General features: G+C 40.3%; 1 protein-coding gene across 1 annotated transcript; it reads right to left on the reverse strand.

Moving 5' to 3' along the window:
- Window positions 1-200: 200 nt before the first annotated feature.
- On the reverse strand, window positions 201-20463 carry SDCBP2 (syndecan binding protein 2). The gene is made up of 9 exons (XM_072414311.1): window positions 20382-20463; window positions 15054-15132; window positions 12408-12498; window positions 9257-9357; window positions 4257-4418; window positions 3776-3951; window positions 2253-2424; window positions 1455-1546; window positions 201-1234 (listed from the first exon to the last, which is right to left on the reverse strand). Exons 2-9 carry the CDS (start codon window positions 15102-15104, stop codon window positions 1180-1182), a joined length of 900 nt encoding a protein of 299 aa, XP_072270412.1. The 5' UTR covers window positions 15105-15132; window positions 20382-20463; the 3' UTR covers window positions 201-1179.
- Window positions 20464-21886: the final 1423 nt, after the last annotated feature.

The raw sequence follows: 21886 nt of genomic DNA on the forward strand, positions 1-21886 counted from the left end.
CTATTGATGGTATAAGCAATTTCTGTTCCTATGGATCCCCCCTTGTTCTGTCAGCAGACTTCTTTATCTTCTCCTCCCTTTATTTTACCTCTGGAGTAGCTGCAGATGTAAGAAGTAGAGGAGCATTCAGACATCCGTTGTCTATTTTACTGGTAGATAAAATCTGCTTTTATATTACATTGGATGCAGAGCATTAATAAGAAATTTTAACTTATTTTTTATTTATTAAAGTATTAATCATTATAACATCAGACAATGTACCAGCACAGCGGTATAAAAAGAGTACAGTAAGGTTTACAGAACACAACAGCATGTTTATAGACAATATATTACTTTAAGAGTTCCTGTCATTAAAAAAAGGAAATTTGAGCCTTACGACAACATTATGCAGCTTGAATGATTGTATGAATGATGACCTTCTAATTGGATACTTTCCCTGTTAATGGATGGCAAGTTGTGTACAAACACCCCAATCTACAAGTCACTTCATTTAACAGTTTGTAGATAAAATAGATATAACATTTCTTATGGCCCATTTAGATCTATGAATTGCATTCACCAGTGTTTCCTTTGACAGGAATGGGCTTTTCTTGTAACACAATGCACTTCCATGCAGTGCAGCATGCTACAACACAGGTACTGTGCCTTAGGGGATTGGGGTGCCATTCCAAAAAAATGGCCCTGCACAGCATCATCACATTTTTCATTGAAAACTGGAGAAAGATGTGATGACACTAGGGGTGAGTATCTCATAGCACATTTGTAAATCTGAATGTACATGAGTGTATAGCACTGACCTGATCCACCTGTATATGTGGAAACCACAGCATATCACCACCACCTCCAGCAGAGATTGCCAAGATTCATACTACATACAATAGGTAACAGTAGATTCACCCATGTACTTTTCCTTTCACATGTTTCTGCAGACTGCCTGGCAAACTCACGCACAGATTTACAAGTGGGGGATCTGTAGGCATTATAGGATGATATCCTATGGGGACAGGATGAGAGTATTTAGAGTTGGACATGCAGCTTTATTATATTTGGGAAGATGTGCGCCATTAAATCTTCCCCACCAGGAGGAATACAAAAGTGCATTTTAGAAGTTTATGCCTCCCCACACCATGAATTTATCCTTTAAAGTTGTACGCTGCTTTGTCCCTGTGTATGGCTTCTTTACACTTCTGGAACAGAGTGATCCATGGAACTCTTCATCACACCAGATGACATTCTGCAAAAATAGATTTATAATGCTATTAGGGCCGTCATTTCATAACCACAACTTTCATATTTTCAGATATGTTAGTATTTGGTATACACACAAAGTAACATACCGGATGGCAAGTTGTATCATACACACCATGGCTGAGCAGGAAGCAGCACCATACTGCCCGGCTCTGTCACCTTACAGGTGAATGTTAAACACTCTGTATAGAAAGGTTCGCTCTTACCTTTTAATAATATGTTCGAAGATAATGCTGGGGATCACAGTCACGGTCACACTGCGGCCACTCGCATCTAATATATCCCCAACCTGACGGTCCTTTGAAATAGAAACAAAATGCTGTTACATCCAAGTTGTCATCAATTCAGATTTACCAATAAAGCTTTATCTACAATATTGATATCCGAAAGTCCACTTTTCAGTCACCTGGTTATCCCTGTTTATCATATTTATTTATTTTTCAACCCTTTTGCTGACGCCGCCTTTATAGTTTTGTTAGTTTTTTACACAATAAAATGCCTGCTTGTACATAAACACTCACAATATTGGTCTTCCCGTCATGGATGTAAAGGATGCAGTGAAGGAACAGAACTGCTTGTGCCAGAATACTGGAGTTGTATTTCTGCTGATTATTAAAGTGACTATAAACTTGCACATGGATGGTGCTCAGAATTTCATGCATTTTTCTGTGTATGCTTTATTTAGTTGAACACTTTTCACTCCAATAAAAACAAAACATTAGAAGTGAATTGTGTTATGATGAAAAGCGCTAAGGGCTTTAACTTCTGTATTTACTGAAGCAAATGAAGGTGGCTGGTTGCTAGTGGTTACTACACAGCAAAGCCCATAGCTCATTTCTTTATTTATTACATCTTGTGAGGATTTTTGTAACCATGGGGTTTTCTACGGCGTATGCAGTTTTATATGTGTGATGCACATGTTTCATCTTCTGCTGGTCATGCAGACTTTGTGAAAGAACCATTCTGCTTTGTAAATTTACTGGCTGTACAAGATCTCGGCCTACCTTGAGTCCAATGACATTCTGTCCATTAACTTCGCACAGATAATGGTTGGTTAGGAGGCCGTTTCTGGCTGCAGAGCCGTCCTTCACCAGCGATGTGATTTGTCCTTTCTTGAAAACGAACCCAACGTGACCGGCACTGTCTTTCTGCAGCGTCACTGTGCGCTGGAATGGGCTGTGAAGAGAATACAAAAGGTGAAATTGTGTGTGTGTGTGTATGTGTATAAACCTCTAACATTGGGAGTCTTGCTGAGTGTCCTCTTTTAATGAAACCTTCCAGGGAGGAGGGGGGGGGGGGGCTCTGGACCTACTCCATGAATGTTTTAACACTTTCTCAATCACAGACCATATACAAGTATGCAGATCGGTTCTCTGACTTTACTTCCCGTTCACCTCCACTTCCAGCAGCTCAGCTATAGCAGCCTTCAGCTGTCTTTCTGTGGAGGGGTCGTTTAATCTTCACATATATGGCGGGTATAGAAGGAAAATTGGGAAGGAATATGGTGACATATAATAACCTGAGATCATTGAATTAGGATAAAGTCTGTCACTGACACTGACGATGTTAACTTGCCAACATTATCCGTATAGGCCGACTTCCTATTGTGCTATTGGCTTAACCCAAAAAATGTCTCTTTGTACATCATGCCAAATTTGGTAAGGACAAAAAAATAAAAATATATGACGGTGCTTTATCACTTAGAATTTCTATTTCATTACACTTTAAAGGAACCAGGAACTAAATGTTCCTGTATGGTGCAGGAACTTTGTTTAGGATTACTTCTAGTCCAGGGGTGTCAAACTCAAATACACAGTGGCCCAAAATTAAAAACGTAGACAAAGTCACAGGCCAACCTTGGACTTTATTGAAAAAATTGAGGCGGGTTAAATCTTATGAGTGATTGAAATAGCACTGCTACTCCAATTCCCTGCATTACTTACATCTATAAAACAGTCTAATGCGGGGCCACGCATAGAGAGCCCGCTTGTCTATAGACGCAAGTGATGCCGGGAATCGTAGTAGCAGCGTTATTTCGATGTAGCTGCGGGGCCAGCTGCAGTTTATATTTAGGATTCCTTTGGGCGCCAAAAAAAGAATGTTGTGGGCCATATTGGGCCTACGGGCCAGAGTTTGAAACCCCTGCTCTAGTCTTTCAATGTATGTATGTCACCATTAGAGGGCAGTGTGTCAGTGTCACAGTTGTGCCTCATGGCTTAGGAATTGCAAGCTCGGCATCTTTCCAAGACAATGGCAGGAGAGGCGCTGCTCTGGACGCCCCATGACACATGAATATGTTCTGAGGATTGTGACTAATAAAGTTGAATGAATGCGATGTGGTCATTTTACTGTACAGTAAAGTTTGTTTAAATATTAAAGGCCTGACTACATGGGAGGCAGCCTGTGTAGCTGTCATGTGACCAGTGTGTAAGTTAAGAATGATTGCTTGCCTCAGCCCCTTAGATCCTGTACAGGTTCCTCACAGCCCCAGGGGCTTCTACATTGCAGATTATCTCTGGGAACTCACCGATCTCTAACAACCATACTGATCCGGTCCTGTCCAGCCTTCTTCAGAGCTTTGTGTGCCTTGTCGGTGCTCCAGCCGGCACAGTTTCGATCATTGATTTGCAGGATCTGATCTCCAAACCGTAAACCCACCAGAGAGGCCGGAGAGTTGACCTGGACAAGCTGGACAAATATTCCCTGGAAAGAAACATCACACAATTGCTTTAACATCTGGTGTTAGAGGAGAATCTTAGACATTGTCCTGATAGGGTCAGCTTTCCTAACGTATGATGGATTCTATCCTCCATAATTCTTCAGTCTTTGGGGACCCCTGGGCTCCGCTGCTCACCCAATCAGCTGGGTTACATTACACAGATTGCAGAGTGGCAGCGACAAGCACTCGGGTTCATGTCCTGAGAAATGAGAGGATCAACTGCACAATTCAGTCCCCTCATCCCCCAAACAATTTACTCTTTTTGGCATCTTGCATTACTTCTGCTCACCTTGTCAACAGCACGTAACCTCAGGCCGACCTTTCCTTTCTCATCCTTACACAAGATCAGCTCCCGAATTCCGTGCTTGATTTCAGCGCGTCTCAGACCGATGTCATTGCCAGTGACCGGAGCAACCAATCCGCCAGAGATGGTGTTCGGGACGGCTACCTCCTGCACAGGAAGAAGACAAACAAATGGGTTGTGGTAACAAGTGACGCTATACAACCATTTTATATTGGAGGTAAAACCCATAGACCAGACTGAGGGAAACATTGCAGGGTGCTTTATAATTCAATCTCAGCCCCAACCAAGAAATGGAATGAAAACCATATTCTGTACACATTGTAACACGTATATGGGTGTACCTGGACACATATAGCATAACAAATTATTCGTTTTTTTCTACTTTCTATACAATAATTGTGCAATGCTAGGAGAGTGTAAGACTTCTGCGACCAAAAAATTTGGGTGTACCATATGATGCGTGTCATGTGACCCCAGCCTAAGGCATTGTGACAATAACCAGATGATACATTAGTCACACTGACCTGTACTCTGTTCTCTTATTTCCTGCTGATGTGAAGATTGATGTTGTGTGTTTGGCAGAATTAGTCTGTGCTTTTATTTTAATAAAAAAAAAAAAAGTACATGTTTATATTTACCAAACACACAACATCATATTTACTGGGAAAGCAGAAAGTAAACCTGGATATTAGACTTTCCAATGAACAATGTCAGACTTGTCTGTCTCTACCAACACTGATTTCTTATAAAGTTTTTTTAAAGTGTTACTTTTAGTCCAATCTGCTGTTAGTAAAGTTAGAATATAAACAGCCAAGAATTACGCCCTCTGGTGGGCAGACTGCTTAGGTAAAAGGTGATAATATTCTACTCTTGTAAATGTTCTGTACAAAAGAAAGGGAAATGTCCACACATGTGGAAAGACCTAGATCAGTGATTGTCACCCGGGGTTACTCCAGAGGTTGCTGGGGGTTCCTTGAGCAATTTGTGACTCTCAGATCAGGAACTAACACCAATCATCTTTTTGGCTATCTGTAGGGTGACATTCTTCCCACTGACCAGCAATGAAAGAGGTATTCTTCCCACTGACCACCAGGTGACAGTGAGCTGTGGATATAGAAATTATAGAAGGGGTTCCCTGAAGACCTGGAGGTCAATTCCAATGATTCTCTAGTGGTACGAAGGTTGAGACAGAACTTTTTCTCCTGTGACCTTATGGATGCCAGGCAACAAAATATTTTCTGATTTTATGACAGAAAATTGCTGCTAGTTGGAATGTGAGGATCCAAATCCCAGCACTGACCCAGGAACAAGAGGAGTGAGTTCCATGCTTCCCTAAACCTTCCCCCTGCTGTTTTCTGTACTGCCTGGACTGAATACCGCGCAGGGGAAATAAAACGGAAGAATAACATAAATGTACAAGAGCAGAACAAATATTTGTTACATTTCATTTTATTGGAGATGTTTGTTTTTTAACCACACATTTAGCCATGGTCTGCCTATTAAATTCTGATGCATCTACTGATATGGCGGTGTGTTACTGTACAAACATGTGACCACCTGTGGAAATGACAGGAAGTGCTCATCAAGTCCCAGCATGCAATGAATCTCACTTCCTGTTTCTTCAGCCCATCCACCTGTTTGGCTGATTGTTGAACATACAGAGATTTGTCAGCTTTCACACATTTAATATTCTGTCTTTGCAAAGCATATTAGAAGGGTGATACAACTGTAACAATAAGGCTTTGTTCACACTTAAGTGTTGTACTGCAATGCATTTTTATACCACACTGCTGCATTTCTGTCCATTTTGTGCATCATTATAATAAATGGGCATCACAACAGACAGCCAGGGACATTGTAGTATAATGCAAGGCAACATGCTAGTGGGAAGGAAGCCTCAGAAAGCAATATTTACAACCAGTTGGACCAGCCATCTGATTGGCTGAAACTAGAACATTAGGTGAAGCTGAGTATTGTCAGTCAGGTACGGGCGTATCGCTCTTCGCTGCAGTACTGGTGGACATTTTGAAGAGAATTGGAAACTGACAGACAAACAAATCTGCTCATAGGTGGGCAGGAGGGAGTGTCTTCAGGTGCTTTAGTTTATGACTTCCTGTTTGTTCCCCACAGGAACCTGGATGTCCAATTACTTTTGCTCATAAATAAGTCATGGCAAAATCTTAGACTCCTCACAGATATCAGATCTCTGTGACTGGAAGCGATATTTCATGATTGTTCCCAGTGACAGAGACACAAGTAAGGAGGACGTGGTAGGTTGTTCCCGATTGGTCGTTCATTAATCAGTCAGGGCAGATTAATGAAGGACGTCAGTAGATCGCTATACACACATGAGCAGGTATGATTGTTCATCTTGGGAGACGATTCTCTGACGTGTATGTAGCTTTAATAAATCATGTTGGTAAAATAAAATGAATTAAAATGGGTAATTTCCAAATTGTATTTTTTTGTGGAAAAGTCTTTAATGTGATCCTGCTTTGTGTCATCTCCATGTAAAAGGCTGGGACAGCACAAAGCATAAGAGCTCCCAGCGCTGGGTTTGTGTCCAGAATTCAACATCGGTTCTCCCAAATGTGGTGTTTTATAGTACGGGATCCACCAATGGACAGGTGGGGCTGGGTTTATGCCCACAACCCTAGGAGATTGGCAGACAATTAATTAATAATCATACAAACGAAACACTTGTTCCCTATCTCTATATAGATACATACATATATCACTACCCAGGACATCACACCCTGCAATCACAGTCCTGAGTGGCCAATGAGACGACAGCTCATCTATGATCACAAAGCTTTCCCTCTGTGACATCACACATCACATTTATTATAATCTTGTACTATAAAGATGCATGGCCTAATGGTTTAGTAACCTGGTAAAGTTCTCTTTAGTGCTGCAGGTTCAAATCCCAACCAATTAATTTCCCTTTCCAACTGAAAATGAACACAACCTCCATGAACCGGCACTGATGATTAAATACTGGAAGTCGGTGATTGCGGTTTACATACAAAGTCCCAATAGGCAAAGGAATAACAAATCAACCCCGCAACCAAAACACATCAAGTGTCATTGTTTACCGGCTCATTACAAATTCTGTATCACATCTATGTAACGGAGCATTTTAATTTGTGACAGATCAGCTTTTATTTAGTTTCGATTTACTAAGTTTTCATGATTAAGGGGCTCCCTGCTAAACAAATGTCTGTGCTTTGTAATTTGGTGAAGAGGTCTAGAATACCACCTCTAATGTGCTTTATGTTTCCTAAGTCACCGGATCAAATCCCGATATCTCTATTTGATTCTGAAGAAATCATTGATTCATTTTTGTTTGCTGACTCTCGAGGTATCACCTTGTAGATCACAATCACTGATCATCTAAAAAAGCTTGCCTTCACTATTTACTGTTTTAATATTTAAAGGGCTCCCTGCTAAAGCCTCCGGTTGTACTTGTACTCTGGTGTAGGGGTCCAGCATGCAATATTTGATAGTAATAGATCTTTGTTAAATTACCGGTTCAAATCCCTGTGTCTCTATTTGGCTCTGAAGCAATTACTGATTTCATTTGCTGACAAACAAGGAGTCACAATCACTAATCATCTATTTAAGGTCGCATTTCATTTACTCTCATGTTTTACTAAGTTTTTTTATATTTAAAGGGCTCCCTGCTCGTAACTTAAGCTCTGTTTGCATTCTGGTGTAGGGGTCCAACATGCAGTTTTTAATATAAGAGATCTTTCTTAAGTCATCGGTTCAAATCCTAAAGCAATCACTGATTTAATTTGCTGACACTCATGGAGTCGCAATCACAGTTCATCTATTTAATTCACTTGAGGGCCACATATCATTTACGTCTTAAATTCTTAAATGTTCATGGTCAAAGGACTGACTGCCGAATAAAGAAACAGCTTCCTCTATAGTACATTAGTTTATTGGCTGCCCTAGGAACTCCTAAATATTTTTTCAGGGTTGCAGGTTCGATTCCTAAGAAGTCTTGCTTTAAGATTTGCAAAGTCTTATTACTGCTGAAATAGAAGAACGAACACTACAAATCCTGAGCGAAGACGAGTAGCTCAGTGGATAAGAGTGTCAGTCCAGAGCGTTGGTCCCGGGTCTGGTAGATCTGAGTTCAAATCCACCAAAGTGCTGCAGACAGTGAGCACAATTCCATGAGTGCTGTAGACCCCGAGGGCGAATCCAAGAAAGCACTATAGACCCCGAGGGCGTATTGAAGAAAACAATGTGGATCATGAGCGCAGCTGCCAGAAAGTGCTATGGCCTTGACCTCAATTCCTTGAGTGAAAGCTGAGAGGCCATGGACAACCCTCCCAGATCGCTCCAGTCCCAGGCTACCCACAGGCCTGTAACAAAGTGTGGGGTATCTCGTCGTCATAGATCCTTTGACAAATACTACTAACAATAATATCAACAGGCTGTCATCATGGCAGCCTGTTATATATTATTTATACAAAACTTTTATTAAATTTAGATTCTTTTCATTTCTTACATCACCTATATAGTATTTGCTCTAGTGGGGCTGATACAGGTAAGTTGTGGCACTGCACATGGGACACATCCTGAGGGGCAGTGCACATCACCGTAGACACCCACCACCATTGTTAGGCAGCACTCTGTGTATAGATACTTACCATACTCCCAACACTACTCAGCACCTCGGACATGGAGCAATGAGCACAGCAGCCTTAATCAGGATTTGAACTCACAGCCTGCAGTAGGCCATCCATAGCTCTTACCCTCTGGGCTATAACTGCAGCTCAAACACTAACCTGCTGGTTCTCCTATTTCAGAAGTTGAAATTGTCAATTATTACAAAAAAAAAAAAAATGTGACTGAGGACTTATCTATTTATTTTTATTAAAGCAAAGTCCAAATCTAGCAGTTCCCTAGCACACGTATGTGCACCACATATACAGCTGGGGGTAAGTAAAGCATTATCATTTATTACTTACATTGCCTCCTGATGGAACCAGTGCCAGATTAAGCTGCAGCTCCTCCTCGGACAGTGACAGGCCCATGTAATTGTTCAGATCAGACAGATTTGGGTATAAACCTAAAACATAGCAAATGATAATGTTACTGTCAGTAAAGTTGGACTTTTCTTCTGTGGAAATGAAAACATGTGGAATGTGGTATCAGGATGGAATATTGTATATACAGACATTTGTGTCACATATTCTAATCTGGGTGAGCTGCAGGAATTTATCTGCAATATTAGACAACCACAAGCAAAATTAGATGTTTCTTGCATATCCGTCTGAATAAAAAGGGAAATCTGATTTCTGTATAATGCTCTCTGCAATAAGGAGATTTCTCTATGAATGTGCTGTAAAATCCTTTAGGTCATATTGTCACTTTGAGGAGGATTTGACTTCAGCAACCAAAAAGAATGGAGCAGCCCAAGAGAATCCATTCCTCTCAGGACTGAAGGCAAGTCTATGCACAGAGAGGAGCAGGACCTGGGTCCAAGAATTTTGGGTTTGGAACTGTAGGTTCATACTACCACCACTAGGGGGAACCAGGCACCGCCTAGAATAATCCTTCTCAATCCCACAATGCATCAATTAGTAGTAAGAAGTAATAAAAGAAAACTTTAAGCAGAATAAAGGGACCCGAATGCCTAAACATCAATAAAAGGAGTTTACAGTAAATTCTTATTAAAATGATGTTTGTCCATGAGAAACACAGGCTTCATGAAATGTTGGAATATCCAAACGCAGTGTAAAGAATGGAAGGGAGGGGACTGGCAAGCAACCAGGAACTAAAAACTGTCCAGGGATGCCTACAGAGCAACCCATCAAGAGAACTTGGAGATTAAAAACAGATCTCAGCGTGCTACAGAATGGGCAAAGCGTGGCCCAGACACAGAGCCACAATGATAGTCTGGCCCATGGAGTGAGCAGGAATCAAACAGCTGACAATATAGGAAAGTAATGACTACAAGGGCAAAATACCAATAAGGGCCAAATGAACAAGGGAAGGAAAATGTTCTAACCTATCGTTCCCAAAAAGGTATCAGCTAAATGGAAAAAAGGGGAACCAGTCAACTACAAGTGCCCCCAAGGAGAATGTATATTGGGATCTCGGTGGGCTTAAGTCAGGGACTGCAAAGACAAAAACCGGAGGGAATCCTCACAAGGATCCATTGATCCGCTCCTACGTTCCAAGGTGACCAGAAGACCAGTGAGGATTCACAGGACTAAGGTGAAAAAGTGGTGAAATAAATCATTCCAGCTTTCAAAGCCCAAGGAAGGGATCATTCAACAAGCAAGCCTAGATATGAAAACCCTAGAGCAAGAACATAACGTAAAGGGCACCAAGGAGACCGAACCACAGGTGAGTGAACCTCCCAGAGCAACACCTTAGCCATAAAGTGGGCATTGATTAGGGCAGGGCTTCCGGCATTCTAGGGATCACCAGCCCAAGGAATGGAAACTGGAACATGCAACCACCAACAGTATCTGGGCATTCAGGCTGAGATTGGGGAGCTCCCAAGCCATGCACACTCTGAAACAGGGCAACAACCATGCAATGGTGAAAGCTCAGGACCCAGAAAGTACCCTGCAGCTAACTAACTTATCACCATTGGTCTGGAGAAGCCACAAGGCAGCAACCAGTGCCTAAAGGTCCCATGCAATGAACCCCACACACCCAATTAAGCAGAGCCCAACTAAGTATCCAGCAAATGGAAGAATCAGATTTAAAAGAATAGTTAGCTTACATTCTAGATTTTATTGGACTAGAAACACATTAAGGGAAGGAAAAGCTCTTAAAACATAAAAATACACATAATATGGTGTATTTGCCTTCGAATAGGGGAAAAACAAAGGGCAGGGCAAGAAAGCAACCTTGCTGAGGGCCTCTGAGCTCTGGAAAACCTGGGAAGATCTACAAAGGAACAAAAAAGTTTGAGTAGAATCTAAGAGAAGTTATACAACAAAAGGCCTTGTGTAATATGTTGGCCCTATATATATATTCTATAATATTAATAAGACAGCGGAGGTGTGGGGACACCATCAATAAAACAGCTCTGCCAATATTGGGTATATAGTAACCCAACTACAGCTAGAAGTTCACATTTCCTTCACTAAAGGCAGTTGGGCTACAGATAGATGCCAAGGAAGGGATATTAGAGGACAGAGATGACCTGGAGCTTCTAGACTTCTATCCAAATCTGAACTTAGTAGGTCTGTGAGCCACCCGAGAAATAGTGCAGAATAAAACACAATGTGATATTCCAAATGATTCCCTCTATCACTTTGTTTTCCGCTGGGGAAACAATTTGTGTTTTCCATACTCTGGTGTCTTGCATGACGAAATCCAAAGAGGATATATCCCTCAAATATCAGATGTGTTATAATCTGCTTAGATGAAGGGTCTGACACCAAGGCACAGGCAAAAGTGTTCTATGCATGAATATTGGCAGCAGCCAAAAGAGAGAAAAATCCTATAAACCAGCACAAATAAATGGTCACTCTTATCAATGGGGTCTGTATGGTACTTTGGAGTTTATGAGTAAATGCAGCAAACCGTGACGCTTCAATTATACTAACTCCAAGGTGAGCAGAAAGTCAATACAGAGCCAGAATTGAACAGTTACTGCGTTTGCTTGTCTGGTGGACCAAAGGCATCCCAGATCAGGAATGGAGTCTGAAGGATAGCCGATTCACCTCCATTACAAATCTATTACAAGGTAAATCATTATTATTTCTTCCACCAGCAGGTACCGGAACAATCTGATGTTTTGGAAGGTTTAGACGTTACAGAAGCATGCATGCTCTTTTTGATACATCACCATTTTATTTCATCATCATTATCTCCAAGGATCTAAACAGCTAGGACAAGGGGCATGTGTGCAGAATGTAATAATTCCATGGACCTTTATATAGCTATGGGATCAGACTATACCAATGTGTCCTGACTTTCATGTACAGTTACAGATCACACGGAAAAACAAAAGAAAAGAATGACATGTTTACCATTGTGCCCTTTTCCTGGAAGTTATAATAAATATAGTTATATGTGGTTAATATAAAAGTTATAAAGTTATAATAAACCTCAGGAATGATTTCATTACCCCCTACACACGGAGTTACTACTTACCCGGGGCAGATGCTGGAACAGAAGATTGGGCAGACGCTGGCATGAGAGCCGGTGGTGGTCTGGAAATTGCTTGTGTAGACTGAGCCTGGGCCTGGAAGAGGAAGATTGTGGTGAATGTAGACATTTGTAACAATGTGAATTTGCTATTTCATTGTGACCTCAAGATAATGACACTTCCAGTTGTGTTCTACGGGTGAATCATTCTGGGTTTTTTTATGAATCATTATTCTGTTATTTCACGTGAGTTTGCATACGAGATTGGCATGCTAAGGTGTGAAGAATTCACGTGGCACAGAATGCCACTGACTGGTGGGAAGGAAAACAGTAGGGTGACACGTGTGACTTTAGGTAAACATAAAGTGTCACCGCTGTACATGTTTCCTTGTATTAACAAAACCAAGAAAGCCAAAAATGACACTAAAGACATGTAGAAACAACAAATACTGCTGGATGTGTCCTGCTTGTTATCAGTGTGTGTGTACTGACACGTGAGGCTTAGGGGAGCTTACTGATCGTCCTGACATTTTGCAGACTAATAGATGGATTTCTATCCTATTCTCTCCTGTGTTGTGACTAAAAACCAGCAAAGCATGATGTGTCCACCGCAAGACAAACAGCAATGAAGTGGATCTATTATAATATTGATATTGTTACATGTCTATGGCAGGACTGGATTCTGTAGCTGTAGGTCAGCTCTAACTTTCATCTAAGGAAAGCTGCGGTAAGGAGCCACTAAAAGTCATCCACTTATAACACAGGTCGGAAAGACCAGCTGCTATACATTGAACCATAATACGGCTAAAAATAAGTGGAAAGGAGACCTCTGATAGGCCAAAGGGATTAGTGTACCTATGGACACCCTCCATGCATGCAGCAGAATGTGTAACATGGAATATAATGCTGGGGTTCCCGAGTTTATTAGAGGAGGACTCTATGCCGCTAAAACATTCCCCAAGTGATTCAGCTTGCTGCATGAACCACCCAGTCTGTCATCAAATATGGAAGAACCTCCAGTATAGTACCCACGCTTATAACATTCTCACTAATAAGATTAGGAACTGATGTACTTTATGGAAAACTTGACAGGTATGGGAAGGTTGAAAGGTTGTCAGGCAAATGAAATCAATCAGAGGGGCCATCAATGGCTCATTCTTACTAATGTATTGCAGAAACACATTTTATACAGAACTCACACAAATACACGTTACATCTGTTGGTTGCCATCCTAGCGATCCTTACCAATGTATTGCAGAGGAATGAATTTGCACTGCCATGCATTGCTGTGAGTTCTGTTTAAAAAAATGCAACATGCACAAGTTTTCTGCTCTTTCTATTAGTTTTCAATCTAAGTGTGTGGGAAAAGTACATCACTTATAGAGACAAATAATGTCTGGATGTCCACAGAGGTCCCATCCTCAGAACTAAAAAAAAACTGATGGTCCTGCAGGCAATTATTATTAACCCCCTAACGGTAATCTCAAATCTGACTCGGGGTACCTAAAAGCAGAATAAAAACCCTCTTACCTTCTTTTGTCACTGTACCCCGGCGTCCTGCTGGTCTCCGCAGGTCTTAGGGACACGTCTGCCTCCTCCGATGTCCAGCCGCAAAGTGCAGAGACGTCCTATGGGGATTCCCTGTGACGTCAGTGCATGCGTCGGTGCGGCCGGGACTTAGTGGCATGAAGTTCAAATAGTTTTGTATTTGATTCAATACAAAATAGTTGTATTGAGTCCAATACAAAGAAATATTCATTTAATATATATATATATATATATATATATATATATGCTGCTATGCTGCTGTACAGGTATATTACAGTATACATTTTTTTTTTAAACAGATTTTTTTTTTTTTTATTAAGTTTTATTATTATTTTATTTAGTTTTATTAGCTATTAGACATGTGTCAATGAGTTATGCCTAGGAATTATAGGTCTAAAATGTAAAATAAATTTCCATGCAAAAACTTGTACCGCTTTTTGCATGGAAATACGTCCAGAAACAGACGGCTAGGGGGGTTAAACAGGATTTTTATAGCGCAAACATATTACGCAGCGCTGTACAGACAATACAGCAATGATAGCAGAGAGGACAGTCCAGAATTCTATCCGCTCTCTGCTAACACATATCCATCAGAATCACATCTTCTATGAGAACATGAACAGCTAGAGATATAAGCCAGGACTAAGCCTGAGTTTAGTGTTTCTGTAACAGGTCAGAAATATGAAGAAATGTTCTGCTGAGAACTCACAGACAGAGGGATTGATTATTATTAATAAACAGGATTTAATATATTACACGCTGTACATTAAATAGGGGTAGCAAATGACAGACAGATACAGACAGTGACACAGGAGGAGGGAAGGACCCTTGCCCGAAGAGCTTACAATCTAGGAGGTGGGGGGAGTCTCACACAATAGGAAGGGAGATATGTACGCTTAGGAACATGAACACACTTGTGTCTAGAATAATCTTGGTTTGATGTGGGCGTTGGGGTAGAATGTAACAAGGTATATGAACTGGATGTTTAATATCCAGTATAGAATATACACGTTCACCTAAAGACATTATATTCACAAATACATTTATACATAGCAAATAGTACAGTAAGAATAATATGATATTCTGGAAGGACAGAGAACTCACCTGCATGGCTCGGTCCACTTTCAGATCCTCTAGTGATGGGTAAAGAGACATTGTAGCCGGAGTTCAGTATCTGCAAAACCTAAAAACAACAAAGCCTGGGTTATGATTGCGAATCAATTAAATATACTTTGTTTTTGCACTTTTGTTTCAATACAAACTGCTGCTTCAGGGAAAGCCTTCCTCAAGAGAATACACTTATCTTAAAGTGGAGTTTTCATTAGGTTGCACACTTCTTATTATAAATTTATGACATGCTTAGAATCAGAAAACAAAACACCTTTTTCCCTGATTACATGGTCTCTGACTTACAATCATGACAGCAGAAAGGTTCCTGGCTTTAATCAGCTGTTTGATATGAAGATGGAACAGCGTTCTCCCCGGCCCCTTTTAGTTGGGCGCACTACCCGGCACTTTTCAGTAACCGCCCAGCTGTTTTTGGGTGATTACTAAAAAGTTGGGTGCCCCCAACCTACAGCTTCTTCTCACCCGGCTGTAACAAATTTCTGGGGAGAATACTGTACAAAGAAACAAAGATTGTCTACTAGAACTGAATGGTGCTTGTAATATCAATACCAATAAAGGACTAAAAAGCCACCATATTGCTTATCCCAATAGGTGAACATGGCTTGCTTTAAATGTAATATTTATATGTATATAGCTATGGGGTTATAGCTCTTCTCAGCCATGCTTAGATGTATGTATAATTCACTTGCCTTGGATGTATAATAAATTTCCCAGTGACTGGTAACCCTCTGGTCTTCAGATAAATGATCCTTAAAGTGGAGAAAAAGCCAAAACGGATTTTTGTTTCCTTTTGAATTGGAGGAATGGCTATGACCCTTGTTGGTTTTGTTATTTTGGTTTTGCCACAGCCACAACAGGAATTAGAGCAAATCTCTCCAAAGGAAGTAAATAGTCACCGACTTCTGTTGGAAGATTCCTGTCACTTCCTGTTACCGAAACCACTCCAAACTTTTAGGATTTACTATCATCTGATCAGTAGCAATAAAGTTCTTTGCTTAATTACAATGTATAACCGCATTACCTGGAGCACCTCTTATATATTTATAATATTCTGGACATCTCTGCATTATATAATAACAGAGGACAAGCACCTATGGCAACTATCTAAATCCACCTATACATAACAAGCTTAGGTTTCAAGACATTTATAAATAAATTATGTAGTTAGTTCCTGGCAAGTTTTCACACGCCGAGCAGGTTTTTCAACTAGAAGCAAGTTAACCGTAATCAAACATGGCTGAGTCACAAAATGGCTGCTTATTACGGAGTGATTCCTCTTCATGGGGAGAGTCACCGTTGGGTGTGTGGACCTGTGACAGGGACAATATTGACGTTCTGTCCTAGGGATCATATTTGTCTGATTAAGTCACAGGAGTGCAAGTTTGTCAGAATGCTATAAATAACAATCCGTTGTAAAAGCAACCTAACCATTCAATGGAAACTTTTATTGTAACATAAAAGGAGAATATGACAAAGACTTGTGTTGCTCTATTACACAAAAATGCTGTGCAAAAAAAACAAAAGTACTTCCTCCTAAACCACAAATATTCCACAGTCCCTCCATCTCATCATCCCGTCCATTAAACTGAATGAAAACTATTACATTACATTTTTATTTAGAATTGTTATAGGAAATCATAATCTCTGGAGAAGTAACAGAACAAGAGTCTACAATGTAATGATAAAATGGTTGCAGGAGAGATTTGGCATCAGATATTATGTTGTGGATAAGTTTATAGTAAGAACAAGAATTAGGGAAATGTTGGTGGAAAAGGGATAATGAAAATCATTGCTATGGGTGAGCCGTCTTAGGGAGTAATGGAAGCCACCATGCAAGGAATTTACGTAGCCATATATACAGTGAGGTCCACACAACTTGTTTCTAGTTTTGGTTCTGTACATTACCACAATAAATTTTAAATGAAACAACTCAAATGGACTGCAGACTTTCAGCTTTAATTCAGTGGGTTGAACAAAAACATTGCAAAAAAATGTGAGGACATAAAGTCTTATTTTACACAATCACTTCATTTCAGGGGCTCAAAAGTAATTTGACAATTGTCCCAAAGCCTATTTCATGGGCAATTCCTTCGTTATGTCATTATCAAATAAGCAGATATCAGGCCTGGAGTTGATTTGAGGGGGTGCATGTATGTGGAAGGTTTTGCTGTGAACAGACAACATGGGGAGTTCTCCATTCAGGTGACACAAGCCATCCTTACGCTCCAAAAACAGAAAAAACCCATCCGAGAAATTGCTACAATATTAGGAGTGGCAAAGTTTATAGGTTGGTACATCATGAGAAAGAAACAAAGCACTGGTGAACTCAGCAACGCCAAAAGACCTGGACGTCCATGGAAGACACCAGTGGTGGATGATGGCAGAATCATTTCCATGGTGAAGAGAAACCCTTCACAACAGCCAACCAAGTGAACAGCACTCTCCAGGAAGTAGGCGTATCGATATCCAAGTCTACCATAAAGAGAAGACTGCATGAAAGTAAATACAGAGGGTGCACTGCAAGGTGCAAGACACTCATAAGCCTCAAGAATAGAAAGGCGAGATTGGACTTTGCTAGAAAAACATCTAAAAAAGCCAGCACAGTTCTGGAAAAACATTCTTTGGACAGATGAAACCAAGATCAACCTTTACCAGAATGATGGCAAGAAAAAAGAAGAAGGCGTGGAACAGCTCATGATCCAAAGCATAGCACATTATCTGTAAAACATGGCGGAGGCAGTGTGATGGCTTGGGCGTACATGGCTGCCATGGCACTGGGACACTAGTGTTTATCCATGATGTGACACAGGACAGAAGCAGCCGAATGAATTCTGAGGTGTTCAGAGACATACTGTCTGCTCAAATCCAGCTAAATGCAGTCACATTGATTGGAAGGCGTTTCATAATACAGATGGACAATGACCCAAAACATATAGCCAAAGCAACCCTGGATTGTGTAAAAAAAGGCTTTAGCATTAAAGCTGAAAGTCTGCAGTTCAACTGCATCTGAGTTGTTTCATTTAAAATTATTTGTGGTAATGTACAGAACCAAAATTAGAAAAAAGTTGTCTCGGTCCAAATATTTATGGACCTAACTGTATAGTGTAAAACGAGGGGGCTGGAAAGCAGCGGGTCGGAAGGAAGGTAAGTATTACCCGAGGTGAGGTGCACTGTGACTTAGGGGGATTTACTAAAATATAACATCAAGAAAAGTGGAGTTCTTTGAAAGAGTTAATCTGTAATAAATAACATGCAAAAGTAAGCTCCAAACATAAGGAGAACAACAATCCCTACAAGGGGAGATTCCCTGTTTCTATTTGTCTGGGTGACCATTGGCAAAACAGAACGTGATGGGAACTCAAAATTTAATTTTATTTAGAACAAGAATGGCGGAGAAATCTTCCAGCTGGTGATGAATGGTCTGACAATGGAACTTGTTGGACCCGTGTGACAGAAAGGAAATTCTTCTACATGAGACACAGATAGGAAGAGGAGAGAAGGTGATTTCCCCACATTATATGTTCAGGCCCCAGGGAAAAGGAAGAAACACAAGAGAACTGTAAGAATGCAGAAAGTGAAGTCTATGGTAGGTAGAAAAGTAGCATAAGTGAAATCCTAAAAAAAAGTCCAGAAAGTTTGCAAAGTGCTGACTAAAAGAAAAAAAGGAAAAAGCAGACGAAAAAGTTTGGGGAAAATCTGAACGCTAAAAGGAACAAGAAATGTGAATGTGACAAAAGCTTACCTACACCTACTTGGATGGAAGAATGATGTGTATTCTCAACTCTCATTGGTATGTTTTTCTTTATAATCTTGACAATACTTTTGGCATTGAAATATGAGGAAATAAGGAACCAAATGTGATATATATATATATATTTTTTGTATTCATTTCAATTAAATAATGTGCTACAAATGCTAATTATTACATATTCTATTTTATTATTCTTGAGTATATATTTTGATTTTGGTCTAAAGAAGAGGTCTTTCCACCCATTTAAAATATGGTGAAGGGATGCTTTATGTATATGAACCATCCTAGAAACAAAACACATTCTTAATATTGCTATATGTATGATTGTATGATGTTTTAATGTATATCAGTGTTTTTTTTATTGTATTTGTAACAATAAAACAAAAGTTTTATGTTTTTTTAACAGTATAAGAGAAGTTTTGGTTTGTTACAATGAAATAATAATTGTTCCTAAACTACTGTCTTGTTTGGGGCCCATATATTTTTCTACTGTAAAATTATTACAGTAGTGGAACCTTTATTATGGACATATTTAATGATTTATATTTAATAATAAATTATTACCATAGAGGAACCCTTATTATGGACTTACTTAATGATTTTTAAAATCTAACAATGTGAAAGCGTTCAAATGCCCCAGTTTGATTTGTTGGTATATTGGATTCTAGGTGAGAAGTTTCCATGAAGGGTGAGGAACAGAGAAATAGGGAAGTGATCAAAGAACCAGGAATGATTATGGAGCAGGAGGGCTGCAGAATTATCTTGCATAACTTTTTATTTTACCCTAAACAAGAAACTCTCAGCCGGGGTTCCTCCGGAGGTTGCCGGGGTTCCTTGAGCAATGGGCAGTTTGTGCCTTTCAGGTCAGTTTAAGTGACACCAATGATGGTAAGGTGACATTGTTATCACTGACCAGCAATGTAAGAGGAATTCTTCCTACTGACCACCATGCTAATGTACTGTGATCTGTGAATATAGGATTTATAGAAGTAGTTCCCGGGATGTTATTTTTTGGGTTACCTATGTGAAAAAGGTTGAGAGCATTGGCTTACCCACATGATAACAGAATGAACCTAATTTTCTGCTAAAACAAATCTTGTTGTGAAAAGACAAGTATGCAAAATGAATAGACCTGACTTTGTATCCATTACAAACAGACCGATACTGAATTCTGTCCCTACGTACCTTGTTCCCAGCTCTCTCTTCTATATTCCTGCATTAAAAATGTTTCCCTACAATTTTCTCTGATGGCCACACAAAGATATATTTAACTTTTACCAACAACAACAGGACTGTAAATAAATAATTTGGATTTTTAAAGAAAATGTCCCTTACACTACACCTGGCTATAAGAAAATTACAAGTTCCAGTACGCCAATCCAATCCTTGAAAACATTAGCGGAAAGACAAATATTCCTAATATTACAACCAAGCAATGCCTCTCTGCTTCTCCTGTAGTACTACAAGTACCAGCATGCACAGGGAAGCTATGTAAGCATAGAATAGAAGCAGTATATCTCTGGTAAGAGTGTAGGAAATATAATAGCACTCACCTAATCCCTGCCGTACCTCGGAGCCTGCTAACCTGCTATGCAGCGTTCTCTCTTTATAGAGCTGGCACAAGGTGTAGCGCTGACATCACTCGGGTCACAAGACACTGAGGTCACAAGTAGGAAGTAACCGGCTGAACAGGTTGCAGATAATAAGCAGGTTTTATAAGTAACCGAGTTCTCCGCAGATCCAAACTCCACACACGTGATAGATAGATATATACAAACTCATACATACCAAGGAATGCGTATCTAATTATATTATATGTGTCAGGGACTTCCACAGGAAGATGATACAAAGTGCAGCCAGTATGTGTAAGGGAAGTTATCATTACCATTAATCACAATGTCTTTTTGTCAATTAGTGCAAATAACATTGGCTGGAGAATACCTACCCTTAGCCAATGCATAACATCTTTTATCCCTCATTCTGCTGCACACACATTTGGATATGAGGAGCATGTGGCCCTTCCCATGTGACATTAGAAGCCGGGAAAATAGTGGTATGATCACCCAACTTTTTATACTTCAACACTAGCTTACCCAGAGTGGATTGCGGGAGCAGTGAAGTAGAGAGAAAGTGCTGTTAAATGATATTCTAATCTATGGGAAAGTGATGGAGTTTTGTTATAGTAAATGAACCAAATTGAAAGGGTTACCTAGCTCCCCCTTACCTCAGCAGCACCCTCCATGGCTAGGACCCAGGAAAGAAAGCCGGGTCTAATTCCAAACCAGATAGTCAGAGCTTTCACAAGGTTATGACTTTTTACCATTCAATGAGGTTATCCTAATGAGGAGAAGCCAGCACTGTCATATAAAAACAGGGAGTGAATCACATGATTGTTCTTTCACATAGCGCTGGTTATTTCACTTTGCTTCAAGCGGAATAATAGAGCAGTACAGAAGCAAGGAAAGCATGATGTTGTGGGGTGAACAGATAAAGCAGCCGAGATAAGCTCCCTTCCTCTTGTATTCTTTTGGGTTCAGCATCTTTGGCTATCTTGAGGTCTGGCCTGGAGTAGCCTAACTCCTGTGAACCTATGGCGGCACCCAGTAGCAATAGGAGGGCAGTTTTTAGGCAGAAGCAAACCGCTTATGGTGCCATCTAGTGGGTGAAGGCGGGGGGCAGTTTGGGTTTGCACACCAAAGCAAAGGTTAGCCATAGCTCATCGGTTCCCAGCGCTCATAGATTTATCTGCCATCCTGGGGCCTCTGTACTATGACAGCATAGAAGAGAAGTAGGATGGTATTGTGCTGATGTTTGAATAGGTGAGCTATGGCTGACGTTTCCTCGTGTTACTTTACAAATACAAACACCACGCATAAAATATAGCACATGAACACAAATGCATAGGAAGATTTTCGTTATAACGAATGGTCTGGTCACTGGAATAAAACCCCACAGAACCATCACCAATAAGTATTCTCCCCAGCACCAGGCCAACCCTGCTAGGAGCTGGCACTTAGTGCTACCAGTGACACAACTCACCTATAGTAATTATTGATGG

This window comes from Pyxicephalus adspersus, chromosome 6 (genome assembly GCF_032062135.1).
Source record: "Pyxicephalus adspersus chromosome 6, UCB_Pads_2.0, whole genome shotgun sequence".
Taxonomy (NCBI): Eukaryota; Metazoa; Chordata; class Amphibia; order Anura; family Pyxicephalidae; genus Pyxicephalus; species Pyxicephalus adspersus.